The sequence below is a fragment of the Synchiropus splendidus genome, chromosome 4 (genome assembly GCF_027744825.2).
Source record: "Synchiropus splendidus isolate RoL2022-P1 chromosome 4, RoL_Sspl_1.0, whole genome shotgun sequence".
NCBI lineage: Eukaryota > Metazoa > Chordata > Actinopteri > Syngnathiformes > Callionymidae > Synchiropus > Synchiropus splendidus.
In genome coordinates, this window is record NC_071337.1 from 3,314,020 (window position 1) to 3,339,570 (window position 25,551).

General features: G+C 45.8%; 4 protein-coding genes across 7 annotated transcripts in view; 2 read left to right on the forward strand and 2 right to left on the reverse strand.

The window, feature by feature from the left end:
* Positions 1 to 372: 372 nt before the first annotated feature.
* On the reverse strand, positions 373 to 2,447 carry rhno1 (RAD9-HUS1-RAD1 interacting nuclear orphan 1). Of its 2 annotated transcripts, none has more exons than XM_053863525.1 (3): positions 2,320 to 2,447; positions 2,076 to 2,181; positions 373 to 1,133 (listed from the first exon to the last, which is right to left on the reverse strand). In XM_053863525.1, exons 2-3 carry the CDS (start codon positions 2,163 to 2,165, stop codon positions 471 to 473), a joined length of 753 nt encoding a protein of 250 aa, XP_053719500.1. In that variant the 5' UTR covers positions 2,166 to 2,181; positions 2,320 to 2,447; the 3' UTR covers positions 373 to 470. The 2 variants fall into 2 exon arrangements, with proteins under 2 accessions (XP_053719500.1, XP_053719499.1); XM_053863524.1 differs by having other exon boundaries at positions 2,007 to 2,181.
* A 66-nt stretch (positions 2,448 to 2,513) lies between these two features.
* foxm1 (forkhead box M1) lies at positions 2,514 to 8,621 on the forward strand. 2 transcript variants are annotated; one of them, XR_008414431.1, is made up of 10 exons: positions 2,514 to 2,654; positions 3,172 to 3,612; positions 3,682 to 3,818; positions 3,957 to 4,151; positions 4,219 to 4,347; positions 4,770 to 4,826; positions 5,116 to 5,164; positions 5,231 to 5,400; positions 6,253 to 7,159; positions 7,306 to 8,621. XR_008414431.1 is itself a non-coding variant. In XM_053863838.1 (9 exons), the coding sequence occupies exons 2-9, from the start codon at positions 3,210 to 3,212 to the stop codon at positions 7,030 to 7,032; spliced, it is 1,920 nt and encodes a 639-aa protein (XP_053719813.1). In that variant the 5' UTR covers positions 2,514 to 2,654; positions 3,172 to 3,209; the 3' UTR covers positions 7,033 to 8,621. The 2 variants fall into 2 exon arrangements, 1 of the variants encoding a protein (XP_053719813.1); XM_053863838.1 differs by having other exon boundaries at positions 6,253 to 8,621.
* si:ch73-352p4.8 (cystine/glutamate transporter) lies at positions 8,432 to 15,184 on the reverse strand. The gene is made up of 12 exons (XM_053863839.1): positions 14,930 to 15,184; positions 11,561 to 11,687; positions 11,375 to 11,490; positions 11,180 to 11,305; positions 11,019 to 11,118; positions 10,902 to 10,946; positions 9,937 to 10,060; positions 9,761 to 9,864; positions 9,605 to 9,701; positions 9,386 to 9,535; positions 9,142 to 9,319; positions 8,432 to 8,622 (listed from the first exon to the last, which is right to left on the reverse strand). The coding sequence occupies exons 1-12, from the start codon at positions 15,147 to 15,149 to the stop codon at positions 8,558 to 8,560; spliced, it is 1,452 nt and encodes a 483-aa protein (XP_053719814.1). The 5' UTR covers positions 15,150 to 15,184; the 3' UTR covers positions 8,432 to 8,557.
* Positions 15,185 to 23,671: 8,487 nt separating this feature from the next.
* Positions 23,672 to 25,551, forward strand: part of ppfia2 (PTPRF interacting protein alpha 2) — an 89,847-nt gene continuing 87,967 nt past the window's right edge. For both annotated transcript variants that reach the window (XM_053862498.1, XM_053862497.1), the window contains exon 1: positions 23,672 to 23,888. The gene's annotated coding sequence lies outside the window, so the exon portion shown is untranslated. The remainder of the gene's footprint in view (positions 23,889 to 25,551) is intronic.

Sequence of the window (25,551 nt, forward strand, 5' to 3'; positions counted from 1 at the left end):
CTTACAACATCTTCTTCTTTTTTCTTCTTCTTCTGCCGCTTATCCGGGGTCGGGTCGCGGAGGCAGCATTCGGAACAAAGAAGCCCAAACTTCCCGGTCCGCACAAACCTCCTCCAGCGCTTCCGGGGGGGTCCTGAGGCGTTCCCAGGCCAGAGCGGAGACATCATCTCTCCAGCGAGTCCTGGGTCTTCCCCAACATGCCCGGAACACCTCCCCAGGGAGGCGTCCAGGGGGCATCCGGATCAGATGCCCGAGACACCTCAGCTGGTTCCTCTCGATACAACATAAAATGTCAAAAATTGCAAAGGAAAAACACTCATGAATGTTTTGCAAAATGTTTTATTATTTTCGACATCATTACTCTCACAAACACGATCAGTGATCTTAATATAAATCATGTGTACCAGATAATACTTCTGATAGAAGCATGTGTACATGCCCCACAGCTGTTAACTCATCTTTGTCACCACTCAGTCATGTTTCTGCACATCTGAGTCAGACAAATGGCCTCTCTTTTTCAAGAAGATCATGAATTCCTCCCTCCTCCTCCATGTCACCTTCAAACCGTAGTGACGCTCCGGTGTGTTGGCCACTAAAATATCAGAGGGTTGGCTACATGGTGGTGTGCTCGGCTGAATCAATAACCAGTGTGGCGTGCAGACAGACACCGGTTCAGGGATGGATTTTTGGAGATCAAGCGGTGGATCAACCGTCCTTGCATCATTAGTGTTTGTTTGATCATACAAAGACACTGAAGGGACTTGAACTCCTTGTGTTGTTTTGATTGCTGGAGTTTCATTCAGTCGCATGGAGGAAGAAGCAGCAACAGACGATGGCTTGCTTGTTCCAGTTTTCTCCAATGGTCTCTTACTTTTGTCCTGCTGTACACTTGGAACAAGGCCGGACTCCAGAGGGTTATTTAATGCAGCAACATGGGTGTCATTCTTCTTCTGCTTTGTTTGGTGTGAGTGGTTGCTTTCCCTTGACTTAAATGATAAAGAGGAGTATTTGCACACTGTTTTCTTTCTGGTAAGCTGAGTGCTACCATCAAGAACGCTGGCGACGGACAGACATCGCCTTCGCCGCCTCCCTCTGGGAGCCACCGGAAGGGAAGTGTCAAATTGTGGACTAACCTAGAACAAAAAACAAAAAACAGAGTTAGTGTTGAAAAGTAAAAGTGCTAAGGCGCAGATTAGTTAACCCATTACCCCAATAGCCACCAAAGGCAGCGTCGCAGCATTTAAGCAAGCCAAACAGGAAATATGAAGCCAGATGTAGTCACTATTTTACACACGCAAACGACAGTGATGATGTCTGGCCATCATCACTTGAGCTTGAGCAATGAGGAAGAGTGTCTTGAGTGTGTAAACATCAGTTAAAGTTATGTGGTATACTATCGCCACCGCCTGGTGAAGTCACAGTACATAAATTAGATCAGTGAATTTACTTCCACACCAAGCTTCACACTGAAGATTCTTCTCTTTCACAGTATGCCTTCGCCTCAGTTCTTAATCTACATCCTTTTGAAATAGAGACATTAAAGTGGAATAGTTCATTAAAAATATTCCCTAAACTGTTAATGTAGAAGTTAATATGGTTAATATAAAATAGACGAGCAAAATCTAAAGTAAACAAGTGTTAAGAAATGCTTTGGAGCAAATACACAACACAAACAAAACAAACCAAGACAAAAAAGTAATCAATAAAATGCAAAAAATGACAATTAAGCTTGTGAGCATAACTGCAATTTTGAGTTGCAAGAAAAACAGCCCTGACTCCCTTATTCTTGTCAAGAAAAACTAATGAAAGCAACGTCTCGACTTTTTCAATATGTCAGTTCTCAACATTGTCGGTATCAAGGTCAACAAATGGCAGAATGTGTGAAAAACAGTAGAGATAAACCATCACATCTAATCTAGTGTTTAACCCCGATGGTAATGTGGATTGTCAATTTTCATTTTCTAATGAAATAAGAGGACGTATTCGTAACAGCTCGGACAACTTACCCAAGAAGTGCAGGTGGAACTTGCTTGTGTTTCGGCAAAATAATCTTTTGGGTTCAGTGCTGCACGCACCTCAGGAAAATTCTGCAAATTGGCTCCCCCTCTAGGTCGTTCCCGGAACCGCAGAGGTGGCTTCTCTGTCTTGTTCGTTTTGCGGGGCATTTAATGGGATTCATGCCTGGATGGTTGGAAATAATAATAATATTATGATTATATTACAGCCGTGAAATATGTCCACTTAGTTAAAACCACAACCGTGCAACAAATTCAGAAAGTGACGATCTAGTTCGCCGAGGTGGACCTTCATTGTTCTTACCTCCAAATGTTTCAGCTTAAAACATACTGTAGATACGATCAAGAAAAGTAATACACGCAGCTTTCTGATCACCCTCGCCCACTTTTAGCGTTCCCGTCTTGTTGCTCTGGTTGTTTCCGGGTTTTGACTGTTGTGGGCTGTGATTGGTTCCGCTGTGCAGTCTTTCCGGCAACCATTGGTTCGTTTCCTACCACGTGAGAAAACTGTCGACGGCAAGCACCCACAGCGCCAAAATTCAAAAAGGGCTTCGGCTTGCACAAAGCCGGGCGACACACCAGCTGCTTCTGAACAAACGACGAAACGCTCAACACCAGAGTTATTCTAGTAATATGAAGGTTTGTGGCCACCATTGCGAACTTTAACGAGGCAGCAAGAGCGAGGGTCGTTTTGAACGTAACAGCGAGCCGCTAAGCTAGCTTAGCTTAGCATGAGCCGAGAGCTAAGCGACTAAGTAAATATAGCACTTTCTGTATATTAATGCAACGGAAACCAGCTAAGAACAACACTACATACGCCAAGAAAGTTTCTAAACGTGCGGTGACGTATATGGGCGCCGAATTAAGGGGGAACGCCCGACTTTAACGTTCATTTGCAAACATAACTCACAAGCTTCCTGTTGTTTATCGTCAATGATATACATGTGCGGGTTTTTATCATGTTATGCGACTTGTTATAACGGTTACTACTGAGCTTGTTACACTCCAGTACAAACGAGTGTACAATGTTTTGCTATTCGTGTCCTAATTTGCATGTAACTAAAGAGACTATTACCAACTTAACTTGAGCCACTGGCTCAGTCATTCTGAACTAAGCTACAGTTTGCCTTATGCTTGATGATTTTATGTATTTCAGAATTTATGTGACCACCAAGGGACAGTGACTGCACGACCATGAGAAGGAGCCCGAGGAGACCACTCATCCTCAAACGAAGAAAGCTTCCCTTTCAGCAAAATGACCCACCACCAACGAAGCTGCCAAATCTGTCTGATGCCCCAGACTCTCAAGATGTGCAGAAACCTGCCGCCACCCAGACCGTGCCTGACGGAGTTTACGTCATGGATCACCCTACGATGTCTGACACACAAGTAGTTGTCGTTCCCAAGGAGGCAGATCTCCAAAGTGTCATCAGTTTTCTGACCGCCATGGGAAAAGAGAGTGGCACTCAGGGCCCAAACAAGTTCATCCTTTTGAATGGAAGTGGGGACCAAGACATTGGAACTATTTGTCAACCAGTGGCAGATGATCATGCCAGCACTTCGACTAGTTCAGCAGAGCAGCAAGTTAAAGAAGAATGTATGTGTCACTCTTTGAATACTGAGCTGTTTGTCATTTTGCCTGAGCTGTCCATGCTTTTGCTTTCAGTAAACACACAGCAGGTTCCCACTCCAGACGACAGCCTAACCAACATTCAATGGCTGGGAAAAGTGAGCTCATGTGCGAGTGAAACGGAGCCTGCAGTGCGACAGGAAAACAGCGAGAATCAGTCAGAGGCTATTCAGGTAATTCCACCGAGAGGTAGAAATGCCTTCACAATGAAGACGTTTGTAGAATAGTGTCATCAATGTAATCGTATTCTTACAGTCGTGGCTCAAACCTGAACACTAGTTGAGCTTTCAAGTTTTCTGCATTTGTCACAGATGCAAAAGAAGCAAACGGGATCAAAAGTCAATGAGAAGAACGCGACGTCTGTGCGACCACCGTATTCCTACATGGCTATGATCCAGTTTGCTATAAACAGCCACAGACAGAAACGCATGACTCTGAAGGAGATCTACACTTGGATCGAGGACCATTTCCCGTACTTCAGAGAGGTTGCCAAGCCTGGCTGGAAGGTGACTTGTCACTCTGAGGTTCAGCATTTGTTTCAGGTTTTGAGCTTTCATTTTGTCTTGGTTTCAGAATTCCATACGGCATAACCTATCCCTCCATGATATGTTCATCCGAGAGACGTCACCAGATGGGAAGGTTTCTTTTTGGACCATCAAACCTGAAGCCAACCGGTGCCTCACGCTGGATCAGGCATTTAAGGTGGGTCTTCTTATGCCACTTCACACAGAGCTTTCTTTAACATGGTTGGTAAAATATATTAAGCATCATTTCAAGTTGATAATTCTGTAGTATTGTGAAAAATAAGTCTTGTCTGAGACATGTCACCTATCTTGTACCATCCTCCCCAGTCTCCCCTCTGCTCTTCATCTCTTCTGCCACATCCATGAACCTTGTTTGGCTCCTTTTCTATAATTCTTCATCCAGCGTCTCTCTACTGTCTCTCCATATGTCCAAACCGCCTGACAGTGTCTCAATTGGTGACCTTGTTGTGAGCCTGGCAAGCTACTTAATAAAACATGCATCATCATCCTTCTCAAGAGAAAAATCCCAACAAACAAAATGTCCCCCTTCATTTTGTAAGTTGGATCTGACACTGTTTTTTTTTCCTTCTCTTTCTACAGCCTGGTTGTGACCCTATAACAACTCCTGTCCCTGTGTCAATGCTTTTATTACCACAAGTAAGTGAATTCCAGTTTGTATTGTGTAGTCGTCTGATATTAGTGATCCTTGCACACCTTGCTAATTTATTAAGTCAATATTTTACGTCGCATTTCCGTGTTGTCTATTGAGTGATGTGTCGTACAGCGTCCTGTAAAGCTTTGAGCATTTAATCTGGAGACAAAATGTGTCGGAAATAGATATGCATTTCAGTCCATTTGTTACTGGTGGAAAAAATCATTGGGCATATTGTTTAGTAAAAAGCATCAACTGCTTGGTGTCTGAGTGGCTTTTCATTAATATTTACAGCAACAAAAGAAGATGATCCCTGATCTGAGGAAAACACCAATCGGATGCGGTGAGTGATGACAGAGAAATGATGTAGGAGAACCGTTTTTACTTGTATTGATTTTTATTTTTGCAGAGAGGAAGATAAAACCTCTGCTTCCCAGAACCAGCTACTTGGTGCCGATCCAGATCCCCGTCCCTTCCGTCTACCTCCCTCCCTGCCCCTCAGCCCAGGTTGCTCCTTCCTGCCCAGATCAGAGACAGAACACTCTGAGAGGAGGGAAGAGAGTTCGAATTGCTCCCAAGGTAAACCAACCTAGAATGGATGACCATTATAATGGTACTATACAGACATTGAAAGCTGGAGGGGGCAAATGCAACTATAACAGTATAACTAAATCATTGATACACATTCTGCCCAGGTAAAAGTTGAACCCCATTTTCACCAGACTTGTCAAGTTTTAATCCATTGCATTGACAGCAGTTTAATGGTACAAGAGTATTTGACATAAGAAGCCACATTTTTCAATGTGAATGAATGTGGTATATTACTGAATCAAATGATGGAGCCATACATACATTTAAACAACAAAATATTGTTTATTTTGCATCTTTCAAGTTTTTATATCACCTTATTTAAACTGAAGCTCTTTTAATGTCTTGAAAATATTTGTATAAGAATTTCAATTCTATAATATTAAATTTAATATTTAATATATATATTCTGTTTTATGTGTAACTTAAAGAAATATTTTTATCAACACAAGGTGGACATTCAATGCTTCCAATGTTATGCTTTTGGCATGTTGTTGAGCCACGTTGTGGTTCTTCTACAGAGTGTTTCTGACTGTATCTGTTATCTTGGGTTGTTGTGGTAAAAAATGTTTGCATGAGGAAAACATTATTGCCCCCTCTGGGGTTGAGAACATCTTCCTTCAAGTGAAATGTAGAACAGACTGTAGCAAAAGTGTGATTTTGCAATTTGCCATTAATCATGAGTTAACTCAAGTTCAGTGCAATTAATTGAGATTAAAATGTAATATTGAGCAGTACAATGTCATTACAGATTTGACATATTGCCCCATATTGAAGGGGCACTATATAGGATTTTGATTTCATATCATCACCTGAATCCCGTCTTCTTTGTTCCTGCGACAGGTCGCTCTCGGTGATGCCTCCAACTGGACTGTGTTTCCCCACAGTCAAGAAACAAAGGTGGAGCTTGAAGAGCAGCCGGTCTACAGTCCAGATCTCAGCAGGACTCCTCGATCCCTCCCAAGAAGACAAGCCAGCAGCTCTCGACGCAAACAGTGCCTGCTTCACTCTCTGCAAGAGGAGCCCGTCCTCATCTGCCCGGACAGCACCTTCCTGGACTCGGGTCTGGCTTCTGACCTGTCCACGCTCCATGAGAAGAAAGAGGTAGCCGCGGATGAGCAGCTCAGCCCAGACCACGAGTACTCCTTCAAGACCCCCATCAAAAGCAGCAGTCAGGTGAACTCATCCACCCCGAGCAAGACCCCATCTGGAGTTCTCCCTGAGCCCTGGAAGGTGACCCCATTAAGCAAAGGGGGCCAGAGCATCCTAGACTTCAGCCCCATCCGCACACCTGGCGGTCCAGCAGTCACGCCCTCCCATGACTACACCACCTTCAGTTTGAACAGCACCCCCTTCAAAGACTTGGCACTGTTCGGATCACCGAGAGAGATGCAGAGCTCGGCTCTGGCCCGAGAGTCTCCTGTCCGATTCCCTCAGGGCAGCTGCTCAAGAGAACTGCTGCAGCCCGCGGGATCCACTCAGGCCAATCGCTCCGTCACAGAGGGGCTGGTCCTGGATACCTTGAACGACAGCCTGAGTAAGATTCTGGTGGACATTAGCTTCACTGGTCTGGAAGACGAAGATCTGGGGATGGCGAACATCAGCTGGTCCTTCCTCAACTGACTTATAAGTGATGTCGACATGATCATTTTGAAGCGCAACCGACTCTTGGACGACGAAAAGCATCACTTGAAAATGTTATTAAACGGGACAGGAGAGGCAATTCCGTTGAATCTAAATTTAACATTGGGTGAGCTCTCTTGCGCCCCCTGGTGGCGTCAGTTGGTACACATTTGGAACGAGCACACTGCCATTCTAGCACAAATATTTGATCACAAGTATCATGTTACTGCATATTATCCGCCGGTTCCACACATATTGACTTCCTGCTTGCAGTAAACTACACATACGACTGTGTCAGGGGTCAGGGGTGTCAAACCGGTCCTCGAAGGGCCACAGTAGGTGCAGGGTTTTGCTCCAGCTGGTCAAGAGGACACCATCTCACCCATCAGGTGCTTGAAGGCTGTGATCAGTTTGGTGCTGTTTGCTTCAGCTGACGCCTGATTGGTTAACCTACATGTGCTTGCAGGGTGGGAACAAAACCCTGCAGCCACTGCGGCGCTTCTGTGGATCAGTTTGAGACCCCTGCTTTAGGTAAATGTTCATAATCTAATATCTTACTCCCGTGTCACTTTTCTCTCTTGTCTTTTGGTGCTTTTCTCCCATTCCTGTCTCTGCTTTAAACGGCGGATTGGAGGTGAAAAGTACGTTGATTTGCACATTTCTTGAATATATATATCGTAGCTTTTCGACCTTTTTTAAACGTCGATACAGAATACGCATGGCCTGTCGAGGGACGTTTAGATGATGGTGCAGGTTTAGCAATAGAGTAGCACTAACCGCAGTAGGATTGTTCATGTGTGAACGGTTGAACCTGATGTCGAGAATTAAGTCGTTTGGTGTGCATGTGTTCTAATAAATGTCTTGTGCCTCCGTCAAAAATACCAGGACAATTCAGTGTTCGGGAGGAGCGTTCAGCTGAGAGCCTTTTTCTTTCTGTCACTTCCGCATGTGACCACGGCGCTCAAAATTAATTTATGTGTTTCGCGATAAAATGAACTTACAATATACATTTTTCAGTGTTTACACAGAGATTAATGCTTCATCGAAGCACACGCACTGCTCTGCTGGATTTGAAGCAAAAGATTCTAAACCACATCTGAAGCTCTAGCGGACGCACGACCCCGTGATGGGGTTGTTTGACCGACATCCAAACATCAGGACGGCCCTTTCTTACAAAAAAAACATTACAGATTTGACCATGGCTGCGGTGGAACTGGGGCTTTGGTGTTCAAAATGTCATCATTACCTGTCAAGACGTTCCCGATTCACTTCTAATTCATCACCATTGCTTTTAATATCTGTCAGAAATGTGTTTTCAGATTAATTTTGTGTATTATTTTATATTCTGAAATGTTCATGCGAGTATGAAAAAGAAGACAAGCCTTTTATTGATCGGTTTAATACACACAACAAATACTTGTTAAATGTAAAACAGGTCTTGTACTCCAAAATGATTTTATTTATAATGACAGTCAAAAGAAAATGAAATACATTTTTTTCCCCTACATTTACAATCTTCAGTGCTTCAGTAAGTCTTGACCTCCTGTTGGACCACTTCGAGAAGGATCTGCAGCTGTCTGTTGCAGTAGTCTGAGGAGAAATACACACATTCTTTGATTAAACCTAGTTTTTTGTCTGTTTTTTTTAACTCTATTTGAAATGTTTTATTTTGTTCAGAAATTGAAGAACAAAAATCCACCCATTAGAAAATCCACCCAACAAATGTATGAAAATATGAATCCTCTGTTTTCTAAAGTAAAAACTGCTCCAATAACTTAGATTTGTGTATATACAAAGTTATGATGATCTTTATTTTGTGCTTTTCATATTTAAAGATCACCAAAAGCCATGAGGAGGTTCCATCGTATCGAAATCCTCTGTTTTAGTGATGTTGTCCTTAAGGACCTGAGAGCGTAGATCAATAAAAAAAGCCAAGATGCTGTGCTATAGCTTCGGACAGCGAGTGCTTAAGAATCTGTATTAAACGTACAACGTTGGGTCAGTGGTGGTGTCTCCAACAAGAGCGTGTAAATTACTTCAGAGTGGACTCGCTGCCGCGGTGGGGTCGACTCTATCGTGAACACTGTTTTATTTGGCTGTGTGACTCACTGAATGCATGTCTCCATCTGTGAGGCAGCCGATACTGTTGAACCACCAGGTAGTAGATGGGGACCCCAGTCAGTGTGAGGGCACAACTACCCCCGGTGTTCCAGGGGTCCGAATACAGAGACATGCCCACGATGAAGAAACAAACCACCGTGAACGTGACTGCGACAAACAGCGGCACCTTGAGGGGGAAACGAGAGCAGAGGAGTGAGTCAGGTGAAGGGGAAAGGTGATCACTGATGCTGACCCTGAAAGGCCGTGGGTGGAGCGGAAAGCGATATCGGTGGATGAGCATTCCTAGCGTTGCCAAGGCGATGAAGAACCATCGAGTGAAGGAGGCGAAGTTGATGAGCTGGTAAATTTCTCCGATGACAATCATCAGCACCACAAGAGGATACTGGAGACGACATTTCACACAGTCTGTCAGTGCTTTTCATCTAGATGTGCTGAGTTCAGGAGGTGTTACCAATAACAGGACTGCGGGCAGAGGTGTCTGTCTGCGGATATGGATCATGGAGAAGATCTGTGGCCAGTGGCCCTCTCTGGCTCCCACGAACAGCATCCTGTCACAGCACACGTGAGACCCGAGAAACGCAGAGGGGCTTCCTCCGGGTCAAGTTACCGTGGTGCTCCGAAGAAGCCTCCGTTCAGCGCTCCCAGGCAGGACAGGGCCACAAGAATGGGGATGACGGAGGCCACGCCTTGGAGTGCACGGTTAGCAAACGTCTGCGCGGAGAGTCGGTGGTTCAAAACATGGAAAAACCATCTTGTTTTCTTGTTACCATTCAGAGCACTGACCACGGCCACAGCGTCCGACATCAGCAGCTCGGCAGGCGACATCATGGCGTAGTAGGCCACGTTGACCATCAAATACAGAGCCGTCACTATCAGCATGGAGAAGATGATCGCCAGAGGGAAGGTTCTGTGGGAGACCACGTCGAATGTTCGGTAAGTGAGCAGTGATTTGTAGTGATGGGTAAATGAGGTATCATAAAGCGTTTTGACACAATGACACTGTTTCTGATACTATGTCACTGAATACTGACACCTGCTGATTGTCTTAAAGCAGTACGCGCACCAGCACGTGAGCTGTTGCAGGACCCACCACTAGTGATTTGCTAGTCACGGTGTTGGGTGTTTAAACCACAACAGGAAGTTGTAGGAGAGTGTTAGAGCTTATCCTTCCTAGTCACTCCCAATGGAAACCTGAGCATCTTCGACTGTCTTCTTTTGTCAGAGCAACTGTCTCTGAGCCACTGACTCACTCTTCCTGGCCCATGCAGGACTCACACATGGCCACATGGGTGACGTGTGCTATAAATATGGCTGGTAACATGTATAGAGTGGAAGTGAAGTTTAGTGACCCACGGATAAGCTAAAATGAACCTCCAAATATTAAAGTGGAGAAGCATTTTCTAAGACTATTGGGGCGCCAGCTACAGACTTGTCCCCCTGTGTGAGTGAGTTGGACACCAGCTTTCCTTTTAACATCTGATATAGATGGTAGGAAGATGTTGAGATGTTGGAACTGGCAGGCAGAAGGTCGAGAGGAAGGCCAACGAGGAGATTGATGGAGGTGGTGAAGGAGGACATGAGGTTTGAGAGAAGAGGAAGCAGAGGACAGATGGAGGAAGATGATCCGCTGTGGACACCCCTGAAGGGAGAAGCCCAGAGAGAAAGAAGAAGAAGAAGAGTTTCCATTCAGTCTCCAGTCTGGAACCAGAGACTGCGGTGAAAGGAACTGCTCTAATGCTGTGGCTCACCTGTTTGGATTGATGACTTCCTCCGTGACAAAGTTTAAGTAGAACCTGAAGACAGAGTGGACGTGTTAACTGGAAGACGGTTTCATCACTCTGCGAGGACGTGAACCTCCGTCTCACCATCCTGCATAAGCGTAGAGGCCGTTGTAGAAGGCCAGCGGCAGGCGACCCAGAGTCAAGGATTCCAACTCAAAACCCTTCTGGAAATTGTCCGTCTTTCCTGCGTGGGGACGGATCAGAACTGGAGACTCACCCACCACCCCGCGTGGCGCCCGTCCTACCTTTGGTCAGAGCGATCATCCCTGGAACGATGATCAGCACCAAGGCGAACACCTTGACAAAGGTCAGGACCACCTGGATGCGTGAGGACATGCTCACGCTCCAGCAGTTGACCACCACCACAAAAGCTGAGCAGACACAGTCATAAAGCATCTGCTGCGGCCAGTGACAACACTGTCCGAGTTCGAGCGACTTACTGATGGCGAGGATGCCCACGATTTTGATGAGTACTGCTGGAGCTTCACATGGCGCGTACAAGGGCTCCACCACGTAGCGAGCAAAAGCAAGGCAGACATAGGAGGTCACGGCAGGCCTGAGGAACGCTTGGAACAGTTAGCGATAAAAGCCTCGAGTGGGAAAACTACTCCTGCAACACAACCAACCTGATGAACAGGAACTCAACCCACAGTCTGAGGAACGCTGGCAGTGGTCCCAGCGTCTCCAGGAGGTAAGTGTAGTGAGCCCCTGACTTGGTGAAGGTGGTGCCCAGTTCAGCGTAGCACAGGGCGCCTGGTGGGTGAAAGCAGCGCTGGTCAATTATTGACTCCATATTTGTCCTCCTGGGGTTCTTTAAATACAGCTGCAGGATTCCCACAGAGCTGAGGTCTCACTCCGAAGTTTGACCGGGTCATTACGAACGAGAACAAGAGTGAGCACCGGCCTGGTGGACTGGACTGCGTTGTTTAGAGTTGCTGAATGGACAGTAGAGCGCAGGTCTGCCAGTCCTGATATGGAGCGGTATGACACGCCATGTTCTGGAGTAAACAAAGTTTTGTTCCGGTTCAGATTGACTTGAGGTATCGACCACCGATGTCTTTATTTCTCAACCAAGTGCCCGTGGACAGGACATATACACAACCACACATCAATTGTCTGATGGAATATAGAATAAAATACAAGAAAACGGTGACAAACCGTTTCGCCATCAGAACCAAAACTTAGGAGAAGTTCAACGGACTCAAGCTCGTTCCTTCTACTCCAACATGGCTCAAGCCCTTTCTTTTGCAGGGCCAAAGTGACTGAAACTAGCTGTCACGTGACACATCCGCCGCCTCTCCTCCCCTCAGAGACTTCAAATGACTTAACAGGGGGCGCCAAACCCAAGAAAACATCTTAACTTGCTCCCACACACAGACACACATATACATACACACACACACACACATTTAAACAACAATATTTTGTTGCTTAAATGTCCATCATTAGTTTCACTAATATACCAAATTCATTCAAATTCACACAGCCCAAACAAAATATTGTTTATTTTGCATCAGTTTGACAACAGCACTATAATTTACAATTGTGGTTATATTCACGTTTCTATATCACCTTATTTCAACTAAAGCTCTTTTCATGTCTTGATAATATTTGTATCAGAATCTCAAGTCCATTCAGAGTGGTGGAAACCCTGGTCATTGTGTAGTGAAAAACCTCCCTGAACCAAAGCAAACAGATGCTTTTGTTTGCTTTGGTTCAGGGAGGATTCCTCCATGTTTGTTGTTGTTGTTCTCATCCTAGCTGCCACGTGTCTGCTGCATCAGTGGGATCAGTGGAGCAGGAACTCCTGCACTGACAAAGGTTCCCTGTTGTCTGGAGAGAAAACTGTTCCATTCAATTACATTAAAGTAAAAGATTTTATCGCATTAATTACGATTAATTTATCGCGATTAACTCGTGAATGTCCCACCACTATATATATATATATATATATATATATATATATATATATATATATATATATTCGTACAAGAAATCTACAGAGCCCTGGAAGTGACATGCATGTGTTCATATTTTTGGATGCGGCACGCATGACTTTATTTATTTTTTTATCCCGAGATATAACAGTTATCTCGAGATACAATCATAAATGTAACTGCTTCTCTGGCAAAGCATTTTGTAACATCCTCCTGTAACCACTGTGTCTCCCATGGCTTCCGAACTGTTTGTCAACATTGTCATTCACTGTCTGCAAGTCAGAATATTGCAGACGGCAAAGTCTCTGCACCTTTAACCCTCTGATCAAGTGGCTTCTACTTAAAATAATACCACATGTGGCTAAGCTATGCGTGTTACGTGTCCCTGGAAGCGACATGCACAACTTTATTTTTTAAATTCTGACATAAAGATTTATCACAAGGTAAAAAGTATCTCAAAATAACTGCTATCTCGTAATAAAAAAAATAAATAAAGTCATGCATGTCACTTCCAGGGCTCCGTAGAAATTCAGACAAACCCAAAATGATGACAGATACAATTGGAATTAGCCACAGTGAGGAGTCAGCTGACCGTCAGTGAGGAGGAGGACGTTTACGCAGAATCATTACCTTTCAACCGGTGGAATGGAGGAGTGAGTGACGCCTCGCTCCCTTCTCAGTCGCCCAGTCCTGACTGAGCATGACTAGTTGTTCTGCCATGTTGGACCTTTACTCCAGAACAAAGGGGTGAGAAAGACGCCTCTCTGAAGCGTCTGAGGTGCCTATTTCCCTGGGGCTGCTTTTAGCTTGAAGCATCTCCGGACATGGTATCCAAATACTTTTCTCAGTCAACTGTCAACTTGACTTCCTGTACTGCCTCTTGAGAGTGATGCCGCCTCCAGCTGAGCAGCAATGCAAACAACAACAGAGGCAGACTGGAGCTGGATGTTTATGGGAGATAAACACTTTATTCTTCTCTATGTTGAGTCGGTATTAACCCAAAAGGGACATGACCAGAAGAAAAAAAAACACCGAAGCCCTTGCGGGTCAGATATTTCCCCTTCAGTTTGACACCTCAGTTGCACAAAAAGTGTCCATTGGAATCAAATATTCTGAATTAGAAGATGAGTAATACCGATGAACACATTTGAGTTCCACCTACAATTATTATTTGATTTATCCTGGACTGTCTCTGATGGAGTTCCAGCTCAGAAACAACCTGGTGGAACAGTCTGTTGGGGTCTTTAAGAGCCATGTGAAAAGCGCATCAGAGGCTGAAGGTTGTCATCATCACAGTGGAGCACCTGACTAGTGTTCCTCAGGGACCCAAGCTGAGCGAGTCGTATTGAGATGAATTTGTGATCAGTCCCTGAAGTTTGTAGGTTATTTATTTATTATTTGTTTCTGTTTATTTTATTATTGTTATATACTGTTATGTTTTTGGCTGCACCTTTCCTGGTTGGTGGCATCCACACTGACCATGGCAATAAATCTGATTCTCACTCTGGAGTGTCACATTGAGGATCCTCATGGCTTAGAGCAAATATCTCTCAAATATCTCAAATATCATAAAATAAAAATAAAATATTTAATTTAAACTCCAAAGCAGATATAAGTGAAGTGTAAATGAAAGTGTTGCAATTTCAAAACTGCTTTCAGGAACATTTTTTTCTGTTTGGGTCGCCATCACTTTCTTTATCTCTGTTCCTTTCCAAAAACTCCTCCATAGTTGGTAACTATCACAGATTTGCAGCTGTCAGGTCAATTCAGTGACTCACTACTGCCACCATACGTGGCTCATGGATTAAAGCTGAGCGTCTCACGACCCAGAGGTGTCAAACAGAAACACTTTTAGTGACCCTCTAGGGGGCGCTGGCGGCCCAACCATGGGACACAGCCCTATGGTTAAGAATCACTGACTTAGAGAACAATGTCAGTCCTGGGAAAACCAAAACAACAGACAGGCAGCGCCACCTCTCCAGTTTCTAGTGATGGCAACGTTGTTAGAGCCATTAACTGACAGAGGAAGTTCTACAGAGAAGTTGACAACCATCTTACCGAACATGGACAGGAGCCCAGCCAACAACCAGACCAGCAAAGACAGACCCACGCTGCCGCTGTTCATCAGGACCCCCTTGGGAGCGATGAAGATCCCACTGCCCACCACAGTCCCGATGATGATGGAGATGGCAGGCAGGAGGCCAATCTGCCTCCTGAGGTGGACCACGTCCTCCTCTTTCTTCTCCTCGCTCTCAGCCTTCATCTGTGCCCCGTCCATGTTCCAGAGAGTCTTCTGCACCACACAGTGCGAGCGAGAAGTTCCCCTCTGCCGTCAGGGCGCTTCTCTCTGTTTCTCTCCCCTCATTGGCTGAGGGCCTCCCCTCCCTTCCAGCCCAGCGGGAACAAAGCCAGCTCTCTTCCAGTCATTAGGGGAAAGTCTCTCGCGTGGCCTTAAGCATGTTTGCAGCATGTCGTGGGTCTCTCAGGCCACCGCGGGGTGGGGGGCATGTGGAGGCAGCTGCACCAGCAGTAGGTGGGCTTCTTCCCAAAACAAGAGAGACCACTGAGAACACTTTGAAGCGACATCTCGCCTCCTCACAAAATGCGCCGGCTGCAGAGCTGAGGAGACCGTTGCGACTTTTAACCACTTCTGAGGCGACAGGCAGCAAATCCACTTCACCTCCTTTGGCCTGCTTGTAGAGCGTTTCCACATGACCGCTCTTTGTATTCGCGCCACGCCTCATCAGTTCCTCTGTGCTTGTTAAAATTCCTGCACAGACAATCCAAAGCTGTTTCCAGTAAACCAAACATCCTCTCAGGTTGCTGCCTTTGGTTCTTCCATTGTGCCAAATGGTTTCAAGGGAATATCACTGTCACGACACGATCAAATATTCAGGAAGTGACATGAAGAGCTGTGGTCATCCTCAACAGATGATGCTGTGTGGACGGGGAATTCTGTGTTTTACGCAACAAGACAATTCTGTTTTCAGTTTTATACGCTGGCTGAGAAGTGCAAAACACATTCACAGACGTTTGAAACTAATTTACAAACTCTTGGAACAAATCTAAAAACTTTTTCAGCAAACTAATTTTTCCTGTGTTTGTGTGTTTCCATGTTTGTAAATTTGTTTTCAGAGTTTAACTGTCCCACTTTGTCCCACTACATTGCCACTCAACTAAATGCAGAAAGATGTGAAGTTTAGAAACTGTACACACACATTTATAAACTTGGAAATACACTTAGCATTAGTGAAAGTGTTTGTAAATTTATTCCAAAGGTTTGTAAATGCGCTCTGCACTTCTCAGCCACTGTAGTACTAAACAACTGTTTATTTACAACTTTTGAAACAAATTTACAAACTCTTGGAAGAACTTTAAAAACTTCTTTAGCAGACTATTTTTTTGTCGTGTGTTTGTCAATGGCTTTTTGCAATTTGTGAATTTGTTTTGAGAATTTGCAAATGTCTTTTCAATGTTTTTAACTGTTCCACTTGTACCAATTGCCATTGGGACTCCACCAAATGCAGAAAGATGTTAAAACAAATTTACACACTGTGCAAACATGTTTACAAACTTGGGGAAATTGTTTGCTAAGTGAGTTTGTAAATGTGTTTTGTACTTCCCAGCCACTGTTGCATAAACAACTGTTTATTTGCATTTACCAACATTTAAAAAAAATACAAACTGGTACAAGTGGAAGATTTGAAAAATATGAAAATATATTTTCAAACTGTGAAATACAAACTCTAGAAAAATAAATAGTTTGCAATAGAGGTTTCTTCATGTCTTGTCAATTTGTTCCATGAGTGTGTAGATTGCACTTCTCTGGCACCGTGACCCCAAACACAAAATGCGCAAAACACTCTCAGACTGAACGGACAAAGCGGATATCTTGCGTCTGCCTCCTGAATTGGTGATGTATTTTAGCGTCAGTTCCTCGGCTCCACCACGGAGCGGCGCCACTGCACTCTGCTGCCGCACGGCTCCAACTCAGAAGCTGTTGCTAGGAGACGCCGTGCCTCAGTCTGTCCGCCTCACTTTGACAATGAGAGGCCTGAAACGACCTTGATGGAGCCACAGCTTTGAATCACCGTGGGCTTTTTTTATTATTATTATTATTTTATATCAATCCGGTTTGATGTCGGACATCTCTACATGCACTGACCAGTGAAGCGTTCGTCCCATTCATTTTCTGCTTGCGGTGTTACGCTTTTTTTATTACTATTATTTATGGATGTTCTCTTTCTATTTGGTAAAATGTTACATTTTTTGGCAGGTTTAAACCCTTTTCCCTCCTGCAGGGAGCTGAATTGCATGGTTAATAAGTGTAGATACAGTTTTCTGGTGTGACTTTTTAATTCTGTTTCAGTGACCCGCTTGTATCCGACCTGGATCACATCGACTGTCCTGGTCTTTTCTGCTGAGAGAGTGAAGGAGCTCAGAACAGCTGAACACTTCACAACACAGACTGGATCACGGTGAGACTTTTCCACTCTTTTTTGTTCATTTAGGAGGCACCTATCTGCCCAGGCTGCGGAATCTCTATCCTTGTGAGGACCTCTCCTGGCCATCACCCTTTCCCCAGCCTCTCCCCCTAAAACACTCTGAACCAGACTGGAACCCAGTTAGAATCACCCCGATATATTGAAGTCTCCATACTCCAATATAAGGCCTTACCTTGTGGGGACCAACAAAAGCCCCAAAATTGGTCCTCACTCGGATAGATGTGCTTAAATACACCTGCACATGCACACACAAATGCACAGACGTCTGTTTCGCTATCCTTGTGAGGACCTCTCCTGTCCATCACCCTTTCCCCAGCCTCTCCCTCTAAACCTAACCATCCAAAACACATGGCTCACCTGAACCAGACTGGAACAGAATCATAATGACTTGGATATTTTGACTTTTTCACCCTGAAATTGAGGCTTAACCTTGTGGGGTCCAGCCAAATGTCTCCACAAAGTCATACAGTCCTCTCACGGATTGGTGTTTTGTCCAGAATTGGTCCTCACAAAGTAGGATAAACAAGTGCAGACCACCCTGCTGTCAGGGGAAAATGATGGAATCATTGGGAAGCACAACAACAGCACTTCATCACAGACTTCTTTTGTGGTTGTTCATGATGCTGTCGCTGATCATGACAACATGTTTGGGCTCATCATCTCAGTAGCGCAGTGTTCTCCCATCAGTGTTACATGTCCTGGAATTCATGAATTTCAGGTTTAGCTTCTGGCAAACTAGCATGCTGTGCACATACATGCAGTATATCAAGGTGTTTTCAGCGGAAACTTTGGCGCCTGGAACCCAGCAGTGGCGGGTTCGTGTGCTCACCCTTGCTCACAAGAGCCAGTCTGGAGTCAGCATCAACGGCATCATGCACAGAAACGTAGTGCAGCTCTGTTTCCGTGGCCCATATTGATTCCAGCCGTCCAGGGAGGACGGTTCCACCAGATTGGAGGCATGAATAAATCATGGAGCAGCAAAGCTTGTCGGGAAAACTCAAGCAAGGACTTCATTTTGAAAAAGCGCACACAACACAATCTGAAAAAAAAAATGACAACACACTGAAGTACTTTTTGGATGGTACTTGTCAGTACTGCAGCTGCGACAATGAGTCATGAAACGGCTTCCATGCTGCTGTGGTGTGAACGGATGGCAAAAGAAGACTCTCCTGTCTGGGAGATCACAAGCTGCGACACCTAGTGTTGGGCTGGTGAGGCTTCATGAAACAGTGTCCTCATTTCCAGAGCTCATTAGGTGGCGCTGATGTGAGGTTTCCGTGAAGTGGTTTTTCAAATCCAAAGATTTTTGAGCAGACAGTGCCATCTAGTGGGCTTTGAAATTCAGGACACTGTTTCATGAAGCCTCATCACTCACGACACCATTTGAGTGCGGCAGTGTTCCCTGCATGTTGGAGGCCAGCAGCCTCTTAAGAATGAGCTTGAAATCTGGGAGAATAGCATTGGTTGGAAGTGACATCACTGTGGAAATGTGCTGCTTAGAGGAGGTCTGCACACAGGCGGCTCCGCTGAGGAGATGGAGAGGAGATGGTGGTCTGTACAGACCAGCTTGTTGAGTCACGCTCAAGAGCTACTGAACAAGATGAGTGTAAGATACAGAGCGGACGTTAAGTTTGTCGCTCCACTTCCACAATGTCTGGCCATGAATCAAGCCGTCAGGTGTGAAATCGATCCTGCGGCTGGGAGAAACCCCCTGGAGGTGAGAGTACAAGGCCCTTTGACATCAGACTCATAAAGCCTTCATGAGGTGTCATCCATCAGAGGTCGCCAGAGGAAAGTGCCCGGCGACCTTGAGGGGCCGCATGGGAGGCAAGCAGGGAAAGCTAGTCGTAATCTTTCATAACTACCCATCTTAGGCGACGTCTGTTTTTTCTTGGATTAAGATGATTCTTTAAGTCCCATCTGGCCAGGAACTGTGGCCCACAACAAAGGAGGAAAACAGCCCATCCTCCCTCCCACTGAGTCATATATCGACGCTGGGAAAGTGGAGTTTTGCGTCCTATACTGAGGAAAAAGGCAGCCTTCAGTGTCGCATATGACGCGTCACGTCGCATTGGAAGCGCGACGCGTGGAGAAAGACGTAGGTTAGCGTTAGGATGAGCTATTGCGTGGTGCTAAACTCATTCTACGCTTGAATCAAACGGACATGCGTTTTGGTTCACGGTGAGTTTCAGAACCGTCACTAAGGAGGAGACCCACGTAAGGTCATAAACAACATCCAGTCTTCTTCAGTGTCTCCCCATATTCCCGCTGCTGCTTGAGACCGTGACACACAATCTGCGCCAAGAGCTATAATAAAGTAAAACATGTTTTTTTTCTCTCCATGATGCTCCACAACGCACGATCCACGCCGCCCCGTCTGGAACACTACAGAAGGAAACCATTCTTTCAGTCCATTGAAACACCTGTGCGTAACATGCAGTTTCCTCAGTATAGGACGCAAAAGTCCATTTTCCCAACGTCAATATATGGCGCCATGGGAGCGAGGATGTGTTGTTGCTGCTCATCCAAAGGTTCTTTCAGTTCCGTTCAGTTCAGTTCCTCCAGTCGACTCTGTTTCCTGACACCGACTTCCTGAGCCTGAAGAGGAGGAAAACTGACTGGTTCCGCACTGTACTCACACAACACTGTGAGAGGATAACATGAAGGTTAATTTCTTAACCATGAGGCCGGGGCCCATGGTTGGGCCGCGAGCGCCCCCTAGAGGCCCGTTTTACACGTCTGGGTCGTGAGACGCTCAGTTCTAATCCATGAGCCAGGTATGGTGGCAGTAGTGAGTCACTGAATTGACCTGACAGCTGCACATCTGTGATAGTTACCAACTATGGGAGAAGTTCTTAGAAAGGAACAGAGATAAAGAAAGTGATGGCGCCCCCAACAGTAAACACTGTTCATGAAAGCACCTGTTGAAGCAGTTTTGAAAATTAATATTTTTAATTAATAAATTAATAAATTAACATTTTATGGCCATACTTTCATTTACAGTTCACTTATATCTTCTTTGGAGTTATGGAGTTATAAAACATATAATTTGTATTTTATGATATTTAGACAAGGTTTTATTGTCTTTATTCTATTCACAGTTTGCATCAAGTATACTTTTTTCTTTTTTTTTTCCTTTAGTAAATTTGATGAACATGACTTGCAGCTGCTTCTGCTGCTGGTTGGACTTTTCCATGACAAATGCGCTGATCACATGGTTTCATGTCATTTCACAAGGTTTTGGTTTGTTTACGTGTCAGCAGATTAAGTATGGTTAATGGAGTAATGAACCCATTTGTTCTGGACACATAGAGTAGAGACACTCCACAAGTATCGGGCCGTGGTAGGACACTGGAGCGACGGTTCCCGCCCAGCCTTGCTGGGAGGCTGTTAACCACAAACATGACCGTGTACGTCTTTGTCGAACTGGTCTCGGCTGCAAAAGACAAGTCGGGCTGGAGGTGAGATGCCAACTCAGTCACGTGTGGCATGGCTGCGACAGCGCCGTCTGTCTCCACACCTCAGCCGCCCTCGGTCTGAATCACAGCCTGTGGCTGTATGAAGGGGAGGTGCGGTGGCCTTTTCCGCCTTAGTGGGGTGCTGCTGGGGGGGGCGGGGACTGACGACAGCAGGACTGCGGTGTGAGCGTGTGACGCAGGAGAACAGAGGTCCAAGCATTAGTGGCCATCCGTCAGCTCGACCCTGTACACTTCTGGACGGTTGCCAGGCAACTGGAGTCCTCCTCAGTTCCTCCAATCAGGGAGGGATGCAACAGGAGTTTTCTCCACCACTCAGACTGTGTCACTTTGACAGGGCCATTTCGTAGGTGTTCACGGGGACAGGAGAGGAACAGAGTAAGACAGTGAGCAAGGACCCAAATCTGAAGTCCAGGACCTCGTGTTCTGGGCGCGTATGTCTGACCTCAGGGAGGCGGTGCACGGCTCCCCCGTGTGGCGGCTTCGGTCACGCTCACAGGCTTGACTTTGACTGTCTCTGAAATGACCTTGCTCATGTTGTTCTTGTGTCTTAGCACAGGGTCAACTGAGACTTTGCACAGATCATTCAAAGGGTTCGGCACAGTTCCCAAAAATGTTCAGAAGTATTGTTCTGTGTTATACTCTTATGCAGCAACCTTCCTTGCACCACGAACAAGCAGTTCTGTGGACAGATCCTTCCCTCAATACGTATTTTGGGTTAGGACTAGTGCTGTAGTCAAGACCACACCAACCCAGACAAAGGCATTATGGAGTGTGGCGAGTATCGAGACCAAGACAGTCTGTAACAGGAGTCTCAAACTGATCTACACATTGGTGAAACAATCGTCCACAGTTTGTCCGACGTCTCAACCGGTCTTGAATAGAAATACTGAGTCCGACCAGTCCGAGGCAGATAACCTAAAAAAAGTGGTCTTGAGATGAAGACCAACTTCGAGTACGACAACACTAGTAAGAACTGACTCGCAGTACAACACTATAGTCGTCTGTGGACTCGCTTCCCTGCAGCAAAAATGATCTGCTGAATTGAAGCAACTTCACAATGATGAAATGATGAAACACAGTTGCAAAGTCGTTCTTACAGTCCTAGTTCTATCCTTGTTTTGTGAGGACCTCTGATGGCCTTCACCCTTTCCCCAGCCTCTCCCCCTAAACCTAACCATCCAAAACACATGGCTCACCTGAACCAGGACTCTGGACCAGACTGGAACCCAGTTAGAATGAACTACTTTTAATGACGTCCCGATGTCCTCACAGGAAGGTAGATTGTCAAGACTTGGTACTCACAAGTATGGCAAAACATGCCCGCACACATGCAGGTTTGTCTTTGTGGGGTCCACTCCCTGACATAATGCCGTCCTAAGCCTTTGTCTCAGTGGTCAGGTTGTCGCCTGAGCACTGGTGTATCGTGTGCGTGTGTCTTCATTCGAGTGGCCATGTGGCTGCGAGAGTCTGAGGTGACAGTGTGATGCGCTAACCACTACATATGGAAGCAATGAGACTGTTTGGCAGCCGACTACAGTCATGTCATGTTCATACATGTGCAAGTGAGGACACTTCGTCTAGATGACATGACGGATGATTTTGATCCTCCTCCTCTGCTGCCTAAACATCTGAGGCTTTGGACTGAGGAGACCTTCTTCAGGTTCTGAAGGGCGACTCAAACCTGAGACATGCAGAGTGTTTTCTGAAGTTTAAATGTGAGCTGATCTCAAACACCTCAAGTCTTTCCTTGCTGTTAGTTTACTGGAGTGAGAGTAACGTGTTCGATCTTCTTCTCATTTAATTCATCCGAATCCCCAGGCTCCTCTTTGCACTGCGTCATTTGGGTTTTGTCCCCGTCGAGTGCCAGAGCCACTTCAGCACCTTGGACAGTGACCTTCACCCGCGTTCCATTCTCCGCATTTGTCGGCGAACTGGACGCCGGATTTTTTTATTGTCACCAATTCAATCCAAGTCAAAACGTGGCTGCTCTCCATTATCTGGGTTTTTTTTTTATGTCTGTTTTATGAATACTTTAGTTTGCATTTTATTTAAACCTATTGATGCTTTTTTGATACTTATTTTGTAGGTGTTTCTAATACAAAAAACATGAAAGTATGATTTATAAATGCATATTAAGTCAACAAGCGAAACAACAACAGCAAAGTAGCGTTGAGTTGAATATAGCATTCATTCATTCCATTTATTCAAGAGACGTATTATTCCAGATTTTTTTAATAAATAAAACAAACAATAAGCATCTCTGGCATTAAAAGAATGACTGAAATGTTTTGACTAAAACTTGACTAAAGTACATTGAGTTTTCGTTTGACTGAAACTGGACTAAATTGCTGTGACCAACAACAATGATATGTGAATGACAAAATGTGACAAAGACGAAGGATTAATATTGGTACAGGACTAAATTGAAAAATGGGCGAGCAAATGAACACTACTCCAAAGTGACTTTAACGAACTTGCTGGCTACAGATGGAAAAATAAAACATTAAATTGGAGGATCTCAACTGGGACTTATATATAAAATATAAAGAAGTGAAAGAAATCTAAAGTGTAAACCACAGCAAGGCGTGTGCGGGTTTTTCGCGGGCAGACTTTGCGGAGGTTTGTCGGTTCAACCCAAACGCCATTCATACTTTTTTTTTTTCCCCCTCACAGGGATCCTTGGGTTTCTGCCGTGCACCAGAGGGCGGGGACCTCGGTGAGGCGCACATCTGCAACTTTAAGAAACCTCCCCCTTCCGCCAGCAGCACAATGGTCTTTCCCAGCTCGGCTGCTCGCTGCACTGTGTGGAACGCGCCACGGGATGTGGACCGGCGCGTGCAGGAGTCCCGCACACCGATGTCATTGAGCGACGCGTCTTCTCCTCCTCTTCCTCCGACCATGAGCGCGACGCGCGGTCAGCCGCACCTTCGCGATCGGATCGCCGAGCGCGCCTTCTGATTGGGAGCTGCTGGATGGTGTGTAGCCGGAGGAGACTGGAGTCGAGCTTCTCGTGATCGCAGCGGAACCTACACGGTAAATCTGAGCGCACTGTTGCTGCTGAGACCCCCCCGCGCCCCCTCCTCCCTCCCCTGAAGGTGACCTCTCCCCGCTGCCCCCTTCACCTCGGCTCGGGTGATGGTTATGATGCTGCGCTGCTCCTGCAGGGATGGAGGCACGGGGGGCTGTCGAGGGGGGTGGGGGGTTGGTGTTCAGGTTCTGGCATGATGTCATGCACTTGAGACAATAGCCCAGGCTTCTCCACGGTGGAGGGTTCGGGAGGATGATGTGCTGCTTCTGTGGTGCAGCCAAGGCCGAGGTGGGTGAGTGGAGAGCGGCGGTCATGATAGGGGGAGTGTTGGGGGAGGAGGGGGGGGTGACGACATATCTGCCTGCTTGAGTCACATTGACGCCACTGAACAGAGAAGAGAAGAGAAATCATGTGTCTGCACGTCAACGTCTGATGTCCAGACTGATGAGGAACTCTGGGGGTGGAACTGAATTCTGCTGGCTGTGGGGAGTCACGTGGACGTGACTGGTGTGACGCGGCTTCTCTGCTCAATTATTGCCTCCCGTGCGTGGAGTGAAGCGGGAAAACACAAAGCTGACCTTGTGTTGTGCTGGGGGGAGGCCCCGGGGCAGAGCCGCCACACAGACCTGAGGTGGATCGGTCTGTCTGTCCATGTCTGGCATATCCACCTATCTATCTATGGCTGTCTATCTATCTGTCTGTCTGTCTATCTATCATCCATCCGACCGTCCGTCTGTCTATCTAGCTGTTCAGCATTTAGGTGCACCTGTTTAAATGACTGTGTTGAAGAACGGTAGACAGACGTTTCTCTTAGTCGGCCTCCACGACATGGATAATGTGGTTAATAGCTGGAGGAGGCTAGCACATAACCAGTAACTGGGCTAAGCTAGCATGTAGCCAGTAGCTGGACTAAGCTAGCATGTAGCCACTGCTCCATTGTATAGAAGGTTATTAGACGTCATGGCAGCCGCACATCAGTCCAGTCACAGTCCAGCTACTGGCTACATGCTAGCTTTCTCCAGCTACTGGCTACATGCTAGCTTAGTCCAGCTACTGGCTACATGCTAGCTTAGTCCACCTACTGGCTACATGCTAGCTTAGTCCAGCTACTGGCTACACGCTAGCTTAGTCCAGCTACTGGCTACACGCTAGCTTAGTCCAGCTACTGGCTACATGCTAGCTTAGTCCAGCTACTGGCTACATGCTGGCTTAGTCCAGCTACTGGCTACACGCTAGCTTAGTCCAGCTACTGGCTACATGCTAGCTTAGTCCAGCTACTGGCTACACGCTAGCTTAGTCCAGCTACTGGCTACATGCTAGCTTAGTCCACCTACTGGCTACATGCTAGCTTAGTCCAGCTACTGGCTACATGCTAGCTTAGTCCAGCTACTTGCTATGTGCTAGCTTAGCTCAGCTACTGGCTACATGCTAGCTGAGTCCAGCTACTGGCTACATGCTAGCTTAGTCCAGCTACTCAGAGAAATTCCAGTTTCTCTCCAGCAGTCGGACTGATCTGTTTACAAGCATTTTAAAAGTCAGAACTTTGGCGGACTATTGCAATAATTTGTTTTTCTGGGCCGTCATGTGACCACAGTCTTACAGAGCATAGTGAAAGAATTGTTAAATTGTTAAAAGTCCTTCAGACAGTGCTCAATTCTTAAATAAGAT